A 15,442-nucleotide genomic window follows, 5' to 3' on the forward strand; every position below is an offset into this window, starting at 1 on the left:
TGCTCTCGTTTTCATGCTCAAGTTCACTCGCCATCAATCAGTCTGCCGCAGTTCCAGCCTGGAGGCCCCATGTTTGGCTCTCAGAGGACATGCTTGTGTGATGGATCCTATCTAATATCAGTTTAAAACAATCTAAATGTCTTAATGCATCGTCTGCATTTGTGTCCTATCCCCGTCGCCTCACGCTTACCCACCCTGACAATGGAGCGTCACCAGTTGAATGTCACGTGCGGGAGCTTCACGTTATCCCTGTGCCAAGGATCTGGTCCCCAACTGGCCTCCCACCAACGACCACTGCACTGTTGTATCTTGATTAGGATCAGTGGCCGAAGCTTACAACTCAGGATACTTACTCAGCTGAAAAAAACACTAGTCTCTTGTACTGTTAATGAAAAGTTGTTTGGTATTTTTCAACCAAGGTCTTTTAATCATAATTGTAGCCATGGGTCATGCTAACTTTGCACAAATCGGAGAATTTAGACTCAAACAAGTATAGGGACAAGTGAGAGTCTGCAAATGCTTTTCATATAAACTTCAATTTTACATAAATTATGTCTTATTGATATGATGAAATATGAGTCCAGCCAAAAGTTGACAAAGAAATTGCATTTAGCGGCCACCGTGGTAGCCTAATGTTTAAGGTGCACACCACATAACTGCAACATCCACAGACGGATTCCCGGCTGGGGGACCTTTGTTGCATATCACACTTTACCACACACACACCACCAGAAACAAACCACTTCGCTCACTTTGCCCACTGATATGTGCTCTGTTCACTCCAGCATTCAGTCCCTTCCCTTTATCTTCAGTGACATCAAGTTTGGAAAGAGTGATGCAGAGACACTGGGCCAATCAAAATGCTCATTACAGTAAATAAAAGTGAGCCAGGAATCGTCCCTCGCGTCAAGAGGCTGCCATTTCCCTCGTGTCGTTTGAACCACAACCGCCTGTCTTCTCAAACGCTTTGCTTACGGACTACCAGAAGCTCAGTCCTGGAAAACCCCGACTGGGTTCACACACTCACGGGAATGACTAAATCTATTTAGTAGGAAAAACATAAACAACTTCTGACAAACATTAAATGCCAGGAGAAAGACCTGGCTGGCGCTCCTGGCTGTCACTATACAAATGCCAAAGAATCTGTGCGTGCAAAGTTAGCAAGCCTTATAGTTAAAATAGCCATAATTGTAATAATAAAACCAATGTTCAAAAATACCAGATTCTTCCATTAATATTGATTTCTGTAATGGGAAAGCACTGACAAAGTTGATTAAGTCAAATCAAATTACACAAAATATGATTGCTAGCATTTGTCTGGCATCGAACTAATTCGTAACATTTGAGGAGGGTAATGTTGGATCCTGTTCCTGAACCTTTGAGCACTCTTTTCTTTTGTTGCTGCTTGCAGTTGGTGCACTGAAGTCAAACAAGGCTTTGCGAGAGCTCCACCTTGCCAACAACCTGCTGAACAGCTACCAGGACGCCCTGCATCTAGGAGACTTGCTACGCTACAACACCACCTTACAGACACTGGAGCTCAGCAACAATGCTTTGGCAGATGCTGGTAGGAAATTCATCTTTGTTACAGAACAAAAATATATATTTATTCAGAGTAGCACAGAGCAAGGATGATATATAAAAAGCCATGTGTTCATCAATATGTGGTTCTAGAAGAAGAGGCAGTTTTGTCTAATTGAGAACCCATTGGTTCATCCTGCTTATGACGCGTAGTTAATGGAGGACATGCTTGGTGTGGGGAGTGCTGAAGGATGTGGACATAAAATAACAATGAAATAAGGATATATGCTCTGTTCGAGAAAAGAGGGGGGAAAGAGGTGCTGGTAGCTGTTTTTATTCTTGGACAGAGCCGGCTAGCTGTTTCCCCCCCGCTCGTGCCTACACCTCTAAAGCTCACTAATCAACACATTGTTTCTCGCTTGTTTAACAGTAGAAAAACAGACATGTAAAAACAACAATTAGTTGTTTTAGAGGGAGGTACATGGTATAACTATTTCTGGACAATCTTCTCATCTCACTCTCTGAAAAAAAGCAAAAGAGCGTATTTCCAAGAATATCGCGCTATTTCTTCAAACCTGGGGCAAAATAGTTTCGTCTCAGAATGCGTTCCTGAATTTAATTTTAATTTAGGTAGGGGTAGGGCACATGTTTGCAGACGCTGGTTGTTAGTGTGACACATGATCTTATTTGATTATTATTAATTACAGCAGCTTCCAAGGAAAAACAGCAAAGCGACACGGTAGGTAAATATAGTGGGAGGGATCGTCACACTGTCAGTTGCAAACTTGCACAGTCCAGCTTTAATATTATCTAATTAATATAGATATGTGAAAAGGTTAAGCACATAACAACCTTCTTCATAGTTACTGTAGCTCAAGTCATATGTAGCACTGCAGCAACACTCCCACTAAACATCTGTCGGTGCCATTTAGCTTACAAACACAAACACAGACAAGCAGTTAAGGTGAACATGTTCTGCTAATTACCATATTTTCATCTTTTATTTGAGTTTATTTTTTGTTTTTATTTTTTACTATCCAGGTTTGGAGGAGCTGTGTGACGGTCTGAGGCGACAGACAGCAGGTCTGAAGGTCCTGCTGCTGAGGAACAACCAGATCACTGCAAAAGGCATGGTCCATCTGGCCGGGGCCCTGGTGAGGAACATAGTACAGGCAGCAATTAAATATATTCCAACACCCAAGAACAGACCTTTTCTTTAAGCAGAAATACCTTCAGCCTGTAGCTGCAGACTGAATGCTGTGTCCAATCATTGCCTACAAAAGGCAACTATGTTGGAGGCAGATTCAGCAACATGGTCCCTGCCTGTAAGACAATGGAAGGACAAGACATGCAGTAGAGCAACACATAGCCTTTAAATAAAAGCCACTTTATGTAAGACTTCCTTACTTTGGCTCTTAAGCTTGTTATACATCACTATGTTGTAAAATGATAAATAAATCTACCCTGTATGTGGTGGTAAATATAAGAATATAAAGCAGCAATGCACAATCTGTGCAGTTCGAAGGAAGTGCTCGTTGGATCATCTAACTCCTTCTAAACCCCCCCTTTCTTAAGGCAAAGTGGGGGTTCTGATTGATGGTGGCGTGCAAGGTGAGAAAGTAAAGCTGGATTTATAGTCAACACAAGAGGTTAATGGAGGTGCTGCCGAAGATAACTACGGTGTATGTGTTGAATCATGCTTTGCATCGGATTTTCCACCGCCGCAACATTAGACGCATGTTTTTTACAGGATCAGGCTGTGTCACATTCTTTCATTCCCTTTGTGATACAAGTGAAGGGCATGAGCTACGCGCATACTGGAGTTACATCCGTGTCATTTTGCCCCGTCTCGTTACTGAACAGGACACAAATGTTGTGTTTCCGCTCATTCATTCATAGAGGGTTTGGAGTATACTGTCTTTTCTTGATGTGCGTCACTGAAAAGGAGATGAGTATTTTTCCAACTTAAATGTTGTCCCCAACAATCTCCATCAGCTGTAGATACTGGTGAGAGAAAACACAAGCAGGCTGTGCTGACCGATCACAGCGCAGTTCCACGTGGTATCTCCGTAGCAGCCGTAGCACCGGCGTGTAGTTCCATTTTTGAGGAGGCGCACATCAACCTATACTAAGGTAGCTGCAGTAGGTATGCCATAACCCCTTAACACAGAGGGATAGGTCATTTTTCATAGAGCTGCTTCTTTCGTTCTCATGTGTACAATCGAGTGCAACTCCCTGAATGCCTTCGAGACTTTTCCTGCATCAAGACTACAAAGAGTTCATGGAGAGATGATGGGGAGGCAGTAAGATCCAGGAAGCTCTATAAGGACTTCCTTGTAATATAAGGTAAAATCATTAATTACAGTAGCTACTGTAGGTTACTACTATTCAGGAAGGAAACACTATTCAAGGAAAGAGAAAGCGGGAACTTAATGCAAGGGAGGATATCCACTTGATTCCATTCTCACCATGAAGTGATCGGAGCAGCCCTGTTGCCTTTGTGCAAGCTGAGCCGAGCTGTCGGACTGATACCTGCTTCCCTCTAGCCAGTATTGAGGAAATGAAGAGCACTGAGCCTCATCCAGAGAATTCCCGCTCTGAAATCGTCCCGCCTCCGCATGATTCACTATACATGCCTAATAACATGCATTCCTTCCGCCTGATTGGCAGCATAAACTGCACCTTCCTGTCATGTGAGTGGCGATTGTGGAAGTCAAAAGGCTAGAAATTAAAGGCCTGCCTGGTACGCTCACACACACACACACACACACACACACACACACACACACACACACACTTCTCCGGTTTCCTCCAGTGCTACCAAAAGAAGGAACACTTTGATTAAATAATAGATGTGTGTTAAGGAGGGGTGCTCATACGGCCTGCCAGTCACAAGGATAAGTAGATGTCCTTGCAGGCCATAATGATGATAATTAGACCCGTAGCTGGTCGTGTCGAATATGATGACGAGGAGAGCTGTTATTAACCTTTCTGGTTGGTGTATGTGCTTTTCCTCTCTGTCCTAGTGGCTTGTTGGCTTGTCTAGGGGAGCAGATGTGGGCCAAAATCCACTTGACTTCCAGTTCTAGAATTTTGCTAACGATGTCTAAATTTACTCTTTGTCCCAAAAAGTTGTACAGGTGATAACGGTGAGGTGAATATGCCGTGCAGGGCTCTTGTCTTTTCTACTTTGCGTCCTTCTGCTGTTGTTGTGGGTTTTTTTGTTTAAGGCCAGCATGTCATGTGTGAAAGCATACTGTGTTTTTGGTGGTTTCACACTCCTACCCCCCTCAAACTTCTCACTCCAACCCTCCCGTGGTTTACGTTTGACAGGCTTCAACCATGCTTGACTCTCACACACTCTCAACCACGCAGTCGCCTCTTTAATTGTCTGCTATTATCCCTCGTGCATATCCATTCGAGATGCTCTTCCTCCCTCTCCTCCTCCCCTCTTCACCAGAGAAGCTTCTCGCCACGCGTTGGATGTAGCATTTCCTCTGTGTGCTGCGACTCAGTGAGGGGGGGGGGGGCTCTCAAGTGTGTTTGTTGTCACCGCGGTGCAAATTAACTCGGAAGACGACGCTCTCTGGGTCTGTCGGTTGCCTTCCTGGCTTCCTTTCCACCCCCGCGCTCCCTCTCTCTTCAGAGCAGTGACCAGAGGAATTTAACAAGGGTGGCGAGGCGAGGGGGCAACCGAGGAGTGGGTGGCGTGTTCCTCTTCAAGCTGTTGGGCAACATGGGCCTCTTGTGCCCCAGACACCCCCAGCTTTATGCGCCAGCTAATCAACCTTCAATGCTAATGTGGCTCTGGAGAGTGGAAACAGAAGTTCTGAGCATTTAACATGAGAGGAAACAGTCTGAAAAGGAATAATAATCACCACATAATAATAATGATAATAACTAAAAAAACTTCTCAGCCTTATCCACACTCACTTGCACACAGAAAGTAGCATCCTACACAGTCTCAAGCTAAGCTTCATTGTCGAGTAAAGTCATTGAACTCGCTCAGAGTGACTTTACAATTTAAAAACAGGGATTTAAATTCTAAAAGTCCGTGGATCCAGTTTGAATTGTGTTTAAAACCTCAGACAAATGCTAATCAACCTGACCCCAGGATCCCTGTTTCGCAGCCAGCGCTGAAGGTCCTGCAGGTCCTGGATTTGGGTGAGAACCTCCTGGGAAACGAGGGGATCCAGGTCATAAGGGAGCCTCTGATGGTGAACTGCTCAGTGCTGCAGCTCAGCCTGGCCCAAGCCAATATCAGCTGTGAAGGTACAACAACATAATGCAGTACGGTTTTGATTAAAAGAATCAATATTTTATTCTTTAAAATCTAATTTTAATATAACGTACTGTATATAGATTATAGTAATGGTGTTGGTTTTTGTCACAATGTGGTTGAATTCGTGACCAAATTATCAAACTAATACTGTTGCAGTTCTATTTGTTTTGCAGCATATTAAATCTGTGTTCATATACATTTGCACATCAGTGATTTAACTCTGGTTTCATGTTTAGTTTTGAATAGAGATAGGGCTGCAACTAACAATCATTTTCATTTTCATCTGTTTCATCGTTTATTTTCTTGATTAATCTTTTTTTTAAATATCAAACCAACAGTCTAAACTTCAAGAAGATTGAGTTTTCTTTAATAATAAGACTAAGACTAAGAAAGAAAAAGTGGAACAGATTATTTATTTGGAATTAGTGCTTGAAAATGATTACTCACTTGTCACTCTAATTGAAAATTGTCTTTGTCATTCAAATAATCGATTATTCAACTATTATGTTAAGCTCTAAAAAGAGAATATCAGTGTTGTGTTTTTAAACTGGCAATGTTCCTCTTTGCATCAGTGACATTTATTGCTGTCGAGTAGCTTATTTAGGGTAGCGAGCCAATTAGGGTTTCAAGATCATACTAGTCCTGCAACTGCCTAGATCAACTACTAAGCCCCTCCCTCTAAGCTTTCGACGTTGCACGTTTTCTTTGCTGAAGGTGCTGTGGCGTTGGCAGAGTTCCTCGCAGAGAGTCGTCAGATTCAGCGGCTGGACCTCCGTCAGAATGAGGTGAAGGTTGGAGGCCTGATGGCCTTGTGTCTGGCCCTGAGGATCAACCACTCTCTTGCTAGCCTGGATTTGGACCACATACCCCTACAGGAGCAAGTAGGTGCAGCTATAATTGTAGTTAACGACCTGAAGTCACCTACGCCTTTATGTGCTGGATCACTGGACTGTAGATGGTTGTTCCCATTTTGCATTCTCAGGAAATGTTAGCATTTAGACCGTGATGTAGACAGAGCTGCACTTGTCGGTACACAACACAAGCTGTCTTCTATTACTAAGGTCCATTAGTAGCTGTTGGTCATATCACACTTCATTAGTCTTCCTTAGTCTGACCGCAATACTGATCATATCTAATCTTTAACGGTGATCAAAGTGCAGAAACAGAGGAAGCACTGTGGAGCACAATGTAGATCAAATGAAGCCTTAACGAAGCAGGAACACATAAAATAGTTACAATAATAGCTGTATTTGTGTAGAACTGTTTAATACAGGTTACAAAGTGCTTTACAGTCAATCAAGTCAACACATAAAAAACCCCATAAAAACTGGCATCACACAGTGGTTCACAACAATCAATATGTAAAACAAACAAGTCAATTTACAAAATAAAATAGGCATCACACAGTAAACTTTTTTTGTAAAAAGAGCCTGATCTCCTCTGGTAGATTGTTCCAGCACAGGCCGACTTTGGTTTTCAGCATAGACCTTGGAATGGCTAGCAACACACTACCAGAGGATCTCAGTCTGCGTCCTGGCTCACAGGGGGATAGGTGGGATGTGTGAGACATGTGTCCATGAATCTATTACCCCAGTGCATGTTTGGAGGGTTCCCAACATACCTACCTCATGTACCTGCAGCCACATGATCCGCAGTGATGATCATGGTTTCCGCTCTCTACTCATTTTGCCTTTATTTCAAAATAAGATACACTGTACAAGAATAACTTAAAAAGTGAATCTTTAAACTGCTTTCAAAGAATCAAATTAGCTGAGTGAGAGTAAAGCCTGATCATAGCTTAATAGCCTGAATTAGCAGCATCTAAAGAACAGGGCCCTGGTCTTATGAATTGTGATTTCTGTTTGTTGACCTCTGTCCTGCCTGGTGGAAATAGAACAGGCTACTGGTGGTGCTGTCATAGTAAAATGGATCCAGCTCTGCAGGAAAATGACTACTGGTGCTTTCATTTAAATGTTCCTTCTAACTCAGAATGAAGGGTATTGGTGATTTGAGGATTACTTATCCTTAACATCTTGTCTTTTGTGATTTATTCAGACTCACTGTGGTCACAGATTTGTCACTTGCAGACACAAGTAAGTCATTTGTGTCTCAGTTCATCAGTGGTACTTGCTTTGTTTTTTCTCTCTACCATCCATGGCTGCAGAGGCCTGAGGAAAACGATGCCATAACTTTAATACATGCCCCTGCTGGATTCACAAAATAATTACCCACACTTGCCATCTGTTTGTCATGATTTTATCTCTGCTAACTTATTTGCATATTAAAGCATTAATTAAAATCTCCAAGGAACGGAATGCTTACTTTAAAATTAACTCTGAAGGCGATCCGTGCACAGCTTCCAAAGTTGTTTTATTTTAGTTTGCAGTGGTTTTCTGTTTGTCTGCGTGTTGTTTACACGATTAAGTCTGATTTTTATGAAATGTCTCCTCTGGCTAAAGTCAAGCGGCAAGATGTGCCAGATTTTGGAGAGGCAGCTTTTAAGAGCCATGACGCTTCTGTGAATGTGTGTCATTATAGCTGGGACTTCTTCGTCTTCTTCTTCCTCACTTTTTGCACATGCACCAAAGCCTCCATATTGGCGGCTCTGTTTTCATGCTCCTCTAAGCCGCCAAGAGACGTGATTAGCATTTCCACTATTGGTGGGAGTTAGTGTGGCTGGGTATTTTAAGGGAATGGTAATAAGGGAATTTTTAAGCTCTGTCAGGTTTTGGAGTCACACAGCTGGGATTTGTCTTGGCGTGGCATATCCAGGTGGGAGGAGTGACGATTGTATTAAAAAGCAAATCTTTCCATCAGAAAACAGCGGGTGGCCAGATCAAGTGTTCTCGCTCAGTCACATTCCCCGGGTCGCCAAGGAATACGTGAAAATTTCATTCTTCTGAAGGAAAATAAATGTGGGTATGAATGTGAGTGAGTGACGGAGGGGGTTATGGCAGTATTTTGTGTGTGTTTGACAGAGTCGCTGATATGGAGTTTGTGTGTTCATACATGTGCCTTTTGTATGTGTGTGGTTTTACGACGGCGCGGGGGGCGATTGAAGATGCGCATATTTAAAAGGCGAGAAAAGAAGGTGGCAAGAGGGGAGGAAATCTGGGTCCTCTTGTCTTTGTTTACAAGAGTCAGATTTTTCATGTCTGTTGCCACGCTGCTCCATTTGATCACTGGCCTGTTTGCTGTTAATTATTAATTATTTACCCATCTAAAATATTCATGCACCCTGGCCCTAGTGGAAAGCAGCCTTTTCCGAGGGGCAAGTTCTCTCTGTAGCCACTGCAAGGTGGAGCTGTTTATACATCCTTATCAGGGGACTCTGTCAACCCAGCTAATGAACTAAACTTCCCCCTGCCCAGCGCTCTCTTAATCGCGGGTCGGACGAGGGAGCCTGTTTACCTGTTTGATGCTTAAATATTTGGTTTGGGATTTGGCCGCCGTCAGCTGTTCTCCAGCAGAGGAGTTTAGTGATAACGCTGGAGAGTGTCCTCTCCTGAATGTCGCATGTCAGCAAGGTGTAGCTGTTAGGGAGTGATTGTCTCACTGAGTGATAATTACAGCAGCATGGAGTGTGAGTGTGTGCAGGAAGGAGAGGCAGCAGGAAGGAGGTTGTTCAGTGGTCCTGTGGAGGCGGATGACAGGAGCAGTTGTAGTCCTTTGAGAAGCCAAAGGGACAACAATGTATATATATATATAGTTACTAACTTTGTTATACACCCACCCAGTCCCAACTTTATTATGTACACTTGTACAGTCTATTGCAATTTAATGCAACAGCTCTGGCACAAGTTCTACCTTTACAAAGTTTGTGTTCATTTTTTGTTGACATTGTTGGAAATTGGAATTATTTGTTTATAACTGAGATGGTAGTTAAAGGTGGTGGTGTACTACAGTATGTTGAGATGTGTTTCTTTTGTCCTCCCATTTTACATACATGAATATTAAGAACACATCTGAATATATCTTTACTTGTTATTAACTCTGTGTCTTAAAAACAACAACCCTCATCATCTTGGACCAGTTGGTCTAAGGGGCAGGGCCAGACTAACCTACTACAGGACAAAATCTGAGCTGTGGGGCCCCTCTGAACGTTAAGTTTCTGTTGCCCAGAAATACCCTTCTTTTACAGTGTACATGGAGCCCTAGAAAACAACAAGTACTCCTCTTCTGGGATACTACCCTGCCCCTGCCTTGTTATGTATCAGTGAGCTAATTTCGTTTAACATAAAGTTATTTAAGAATAAACAGCTGTAAGGATTATATTATCTGAAATAACCCAGGGTCCCTCTACAAACCAGGCCTGAAGATGGGATAAATCTGAGACCTGCATTAAAGGCCGTATCATTTCAGTTTACTTTTGTGGTGCAAATTCTCACAAATATTTGCAGCTGATCAAAGAACCACTAGCCAACTGCCAGATGCACCTGGGACCTTTGAGTTCCCGGAGACATTGCTCACTTTGCCCACTTTGGTAATCCAACCTTAACAATGTGACAGATTTTAGTTTTAACACTAGAAGCTCTGTAGTTATGGTGTTTCCAATATGTGGGGGCCGTTGCCAAAGCAATACAAACAATTTATATGTATACAATACTGAAATGTTATTATGAATCTGTGTTTTATTAGTTGAATCTCATGAATTTCCAAACTGAATATCTGTCCCAGACACACTGCAGGACTGCCCAGCGGTCTGTCCATATCTACAGCACATTCGATTTAGCCAATGTCATTTAGATATGGCACTTAACATATTGTTTTAATGGAAACTGTTGAAGCAATTTCCATATTCATGGTCCCCAGAGGATGAGCTGTAATCACATTTGGTGACCCCCTTATTTTTTATCTAGTGCCATCATAGGGTCAGCATCTCAAGTAATCAGTGCTTCGGTTTATGACCAAGTACCTGCAAACTTTACCTAATAAATGATAAAGTTTAGACTGTCACTCTGAGCACGTTATCATGTGGGTGTTAGCATTTAGTCCATAGCACCAGCTAAGTACAGCCTCAGAGATGCGAGCTTGACTGTAAACTCATGATTGATCTCTAGTGAGAGACAGCGGGAAAAAATGTTTGACAAAACTACAGCTTTTGGATACAAATAATATTATAATTAGCAATAGATCAAGGTTAAGGATGAAATACAGTGAACCTTTCTTTAATTGAACTAGAAAAAAATAATTACAGTTACTGTCAAAACCCAAAATGGATGCAGCCTCATTGTTTTTGTGATGGTTATTCTTACTTACTTGTAGTGAGCTTTGAATATGTAGCCATGATGAAACAGATTGGCTACTGATGTCTGTGAGTGGATCCGCTCTGGCTATTCTTCATTTCATCCAACAACCTTGATAGTTCACTTCTCAGGGTAGTTTACTGGCTTTAGATTACATTTCCGTTAATGCTTGCGGTACAGGAGTGACATCTGAGGAAAGGTACATGTGTCTCTATGGGTCTGTGGAGAGTTTGCTGTGGGAAATGTTCTGCACAGAGGGCACCGTTTGAAGGAGCGGGAATACTTATTTTAGGAACAGCGTGAAACAAAGAGGTCTCTTGGTATGTTTTTGGGCACCCCTGTCACGGTCAGTCCCAGCAGGGTGGCTAGGTGACAGGACGGCCTGGCCATGCATGTAGTAGGCACTCAGGTTTCAGTTGCATCATGATGACACCGGGGCTCTGGGGAACAGAGTACGTAGGCAGACAACAGCAACCAGGCAGAACATGCCTCCCAGCAATGCCTCAGAGGGCAGCAGGGACTGGCTCTGAGCTGTTGGGGGGACCAGGGTTCACACTGCTACCAGATCAGTCAGTCACCTACTGGAACCACACCACACAATACAGCTCACATAGTTTGGCCTAAAGGAAATACTGTTTTTAACAAGCATTTAACCAAGTGAATAGCCAGAGAACATCTCATTTTTGATGACCTAACAAAAGAAATTCACCCTTTAGGACAGGAGGAGACACAGTTTCAACATAAGTGAACTCAGCACAAGCAGAATTTAAATATGCACTCTTTTAGTTTTTAGGTGGTGTAGTTTTATTTTATTTTATGTCATCCCAAACATCAGTCCCAGTCCACATGTACAAATACAAAACAAAACTGTAGTAATTAAAAACTCTTTTGAAAACAGTTTCCAACCAATAGAAAGTGTTATATTCTTAGATGTATCTTAATGCTTCCCAACCTTGGACCAAACTGCATTCAAAATGTATAACCAAGGGACAGACGGGGTGATGCATGCATACACATATGATAAATGACAACCTGGGGTTAATATATAGTTACAGTTAAAGCATACTGTACTCCAGCCCAATACAATAGAGATGAATGGAATTTAATTTGTCTGATTGAAAACTTTTTTTTAATTCAGTAATTAATCAAATAGTGACCAGGGCCTTTATTTACCTTAACTGCAGAGGGCACAAGTCCTTATTGGAAGCAGGCTTATATCAGAGACAGGCACCAGGAGTTTATCCACCCAACCTGTATTTGGGACTGGTCTTCATTTGATCGTGGTGACCACAATCCTGCCCTTATTTGGCACAGCCTTCTCAACACTGCCTGGAATGGAATATAAATCTGTTTGCCACATACTGAATCTTAAATGTAATCTAATGCTACCCTCCCCTAGGTTTTCTTTGTGTCAATTAATGTGGGGCACTTTAATTAAAAACTATTTTAATTTGGAATATGTACTTCGTGAGCACAGAATAAATAAAAATAATTACTATAAACTAAATTTCAACACAGCACCCGTCTTAGTTGATGTGGTGCTTGTATTGTATTAACCCTAACCCTAAACAAATTTGCAGTTAATCATATTTCCACCACTTCACACAAATTGAACCTGGGGTTTTTGTGGACCCTGGCGTTCTGGAGCTTAGGGCCGTCGCATGCTTTTCCAGGTTTCCAGGTTTCCAGGTTAGATATCTCAAATCCTGGACAAACCGAAAGTATCTACATCTACATGGGAGGAAACTTTTATTTGTGTGTTCGGGTGAACTAACCCCTTAATTTAAAAACATTAGTTTAAATTTTATTAAACATTTTTGAATTTCATTTTGACCCGTCCAATGAATCATCATTCAAGATGCAGACTGTGTAGTCTCCCAAACAAAGAATACGTATTTGAAACCCATAGTAAATACAATGTACCAAGGAAATGAAGTGGCATGCCAGGTTTCCAGTAAGTCTCCTATCAAATCAAAACTGGACCTAACAGGCAAGTTGATTTAATATATAATCAGTGTACAGAACATGAATATTCAAAGCCACAAAATTCCTGTTGTCCCTCACAAAAATGCAACATTAGTTGTGCAGAGAGTCAACTTTTCCTCCTGATACCTCTGAAAGGGACAAAGCTGGATGAGTCACTCCAGCAGACAAGGGGGGGCTTGGGTTGCTGAGGGGGAGTTGGTGGTGGAGGGGGGCAATCCCCTGTCTCTCTGCAAACACAACAACAGCAGCAGCAACACACTCCTCGCTGCACTCCTGATGTATTTTCAGGCAAAAACAGGCATATTTGCCAGCTGTGTAATTTACTGCAGCTCTCATTTGCATATTAAAGCCTTAATTAGCCCCTCTGAGCGTGTGTGTGCCTGTGTGTGTGTTTGAGTGTGAGTGAGTGAGGGGTTGGGGGGGATCTAGTGTAATCACTTGGACGTGTAGTCAGGGGAAGGAGGGGGGGGGGTGGAATCAGCATTTCGCGGTCTGGATTGGGGCCGTAGGGGGGTGGAGTCGCTTCCCGTCCCGGTTCCCCCTGTGGACTGGCTGGTTCTGATACGGAGCGAGGTGGAGCGCTTTGATGAATAACACTCGACATGTCCCCTTGTCATTTTTAATCACTTCCACTCTTCCAAACCAAGAGGTGTGACCTGCACTATCACAGGAAGAAGGGATGTGTTTTTTTTCCCCTCTCTGTAAGTGGAGGTGATGGAAAACTGACAGTCAGGAGAGAAGGTGGGGACAAGGAAACACTACTCAGTCTTTATACTGTTACAGTCAAACTGTAACAGAACTTTTGCATATCCACACTTATCACAGTGTGAACAAGTGTCAGTTTGAAACCTCAACATTTTTTTCCCCTCTAGGAGCTTAATTTTTGTTTTTACACATATTCTGTATCTGCTTGTTCCAGTTATTTACCAAAGCTGATCCACACTACCAAGTTAAATTAGGAACCTAAAGCTGCACCATTACATCAGATAAGAAATTCTAGATGTCTTGTGCGTCATTTAATTTCCCTGACAAAACTATCTGTACAGTAAGATGCCAGGAAACAGAGAAGAAACATGTTTTTTCGGAATTTGGGTTAGCAGACTCTTTTACCTAAGGATTCTGACGCTCAAAGGACCCAATCCCCCTTCAGGTGATAAGGTCATTTCCTGCTTATATAATAATATGTAGTAATATAGTGAGCCCCACAAAGACACTATAATACACCAAATGTACAGTTTTAGTGGTGATACTAAGTTGCTTTATCAAAACTTTATTCACTCAGCAGACACACACCAGACAGTTTGATTCAACATTTTTTAGGCGCCACAAGGTCGTTTTATGCAGAGGAGGCTTTTCTCAGTGGTCATAGCCCAGTAAGTCCCCATTCCCCATTCAGACATGCAAGTCGCTCGCTCAAACAACTTGGCATAATGACCAAAACACTGGAAGTTCTGCAATTGATATGGGCCTCCTCTGCATAAGGGGGCATATGTATATAAGCCCCGCATAAGTGGGGGTATCAGATCGCATCGCCTTTCAACGGGCATGTCCTGAGGCGCCACGCTCAAACAGTCACCCATCAGCAGCTGGCAGCCTCTCATCTGACTACCATGAAGCCCCATGCGTGTCTATCTCTCTCACTTCCTTCATCCACAAGCCATATCCCTTTCACTTTTGAATGGCGGGCTGACTGCAGAAATTGCCCCTGTCCACCATGCGCGCTGAATATTTAACCATGAATATGAAATATCTTGGCAAGACTTCAAGCACCTTCAAAAGTGAGGGCCCCTCCAACTCTCTCGGCATGCACACACCCTCCAAGTATCCCCTCTTTTTTTGCACTCATGGATCGATCGTCCCATCCCTGTATGGAGAGGAAGTGGTGAATGATCTTCTCCGGTTGGGCAACAAAGTCACCAACTGAAGGCGAAACTCCCGACACTAAAGCTCTGTGGATCATAAGGTGAGACTCCAACACGGTGCAAGGCTCTGGTGGAAAGAGGAGACTGACAGAGTGAGGGAAAACATAACGGCTCAGGATTTCTGCTTTGGCAGTTTGCCTCCTTTTGATTTTCTCTCCATTCAAGGCTTCCATCCTCACTGCCAGACATGTTTCCCCTCTCCTTCACCTTAATCCGCACAGAGGACAGCTGTGCCGATTGCAGATCAATACTGGCCTGCGATGATCAGCACTTAACATGTTCCCTCCCGGACCATCAGTAGGAACCAATTTGTTTATGGAGATTTAATTGAGTTAATGTTTAAAAGCAGGACACTAGCTGGGCCAGTGTCAGCTCATTTTGTTTGTGTTTTGTCAACCTCCACGTCCCGCCTGCTTGATGCGGAAATAAAAGAAGGACCTATAAATGGGGTGAAACAAATTTGGACACGTTCAAGGCCACGGTCA

The 15,442-nt window shown here is 42.8% G+C and overlaps 1 protein-coding gene across 4 annotated transcripts in view; it reads left to right on the forward strand.

Moving 5' to 3' along the window:
* Window positions 1-15,442, forward strand: part of si:dkey-288a3.2 (protein phosphatase 1 regulatory subunit 37) — a 59,090-nt gene that overhangs the window by 24,157 nt on the left and 19,491 nt on the right. For all 4 annotated transcript variants that reach the window (XM_038729246.1, XM_038729249.1, XM_038729248.1 and 1 more), the window contains 4 exons: window positions 1,412-1,567; window positions 2,563-2,675; window positions 5,652-5,793; window positions 6,518-6,684. In XM_038729246.1, coding sequence (XP_038585174.1) covers window positions 1,412-1,567; window positions 2,563-2,675; window positions 5,652-5,793; window positions 6,518-6,684 — 578 coding nt within the window. The remainder of the gene's footprint in view (window positions 1-1,411; window positions 1,568-2,562; window positions 2,676-5,651; window positions 5,794-6,517; window positions 6,685-15,442) is intronic.

The sequence above is a fragment of the Micropterus salmoides genome, unplaced genomic scaffold (genome assembly GCF_014851395.1).
Source record: "Micropterus salmoides isolate LMB-PRFRI ecotype aquatic unplaced genomic scaffold, ASM1485139v1 Ms_hic_scaffold_19, whole genome shotgun sequence".
Taxonomy (NCBI): Eukaryota; Metazoa; Chordata; class Actinopteri; order Centrarchiformes; family Centrarchidae; genus Micropterus; species Micropterus salmoides.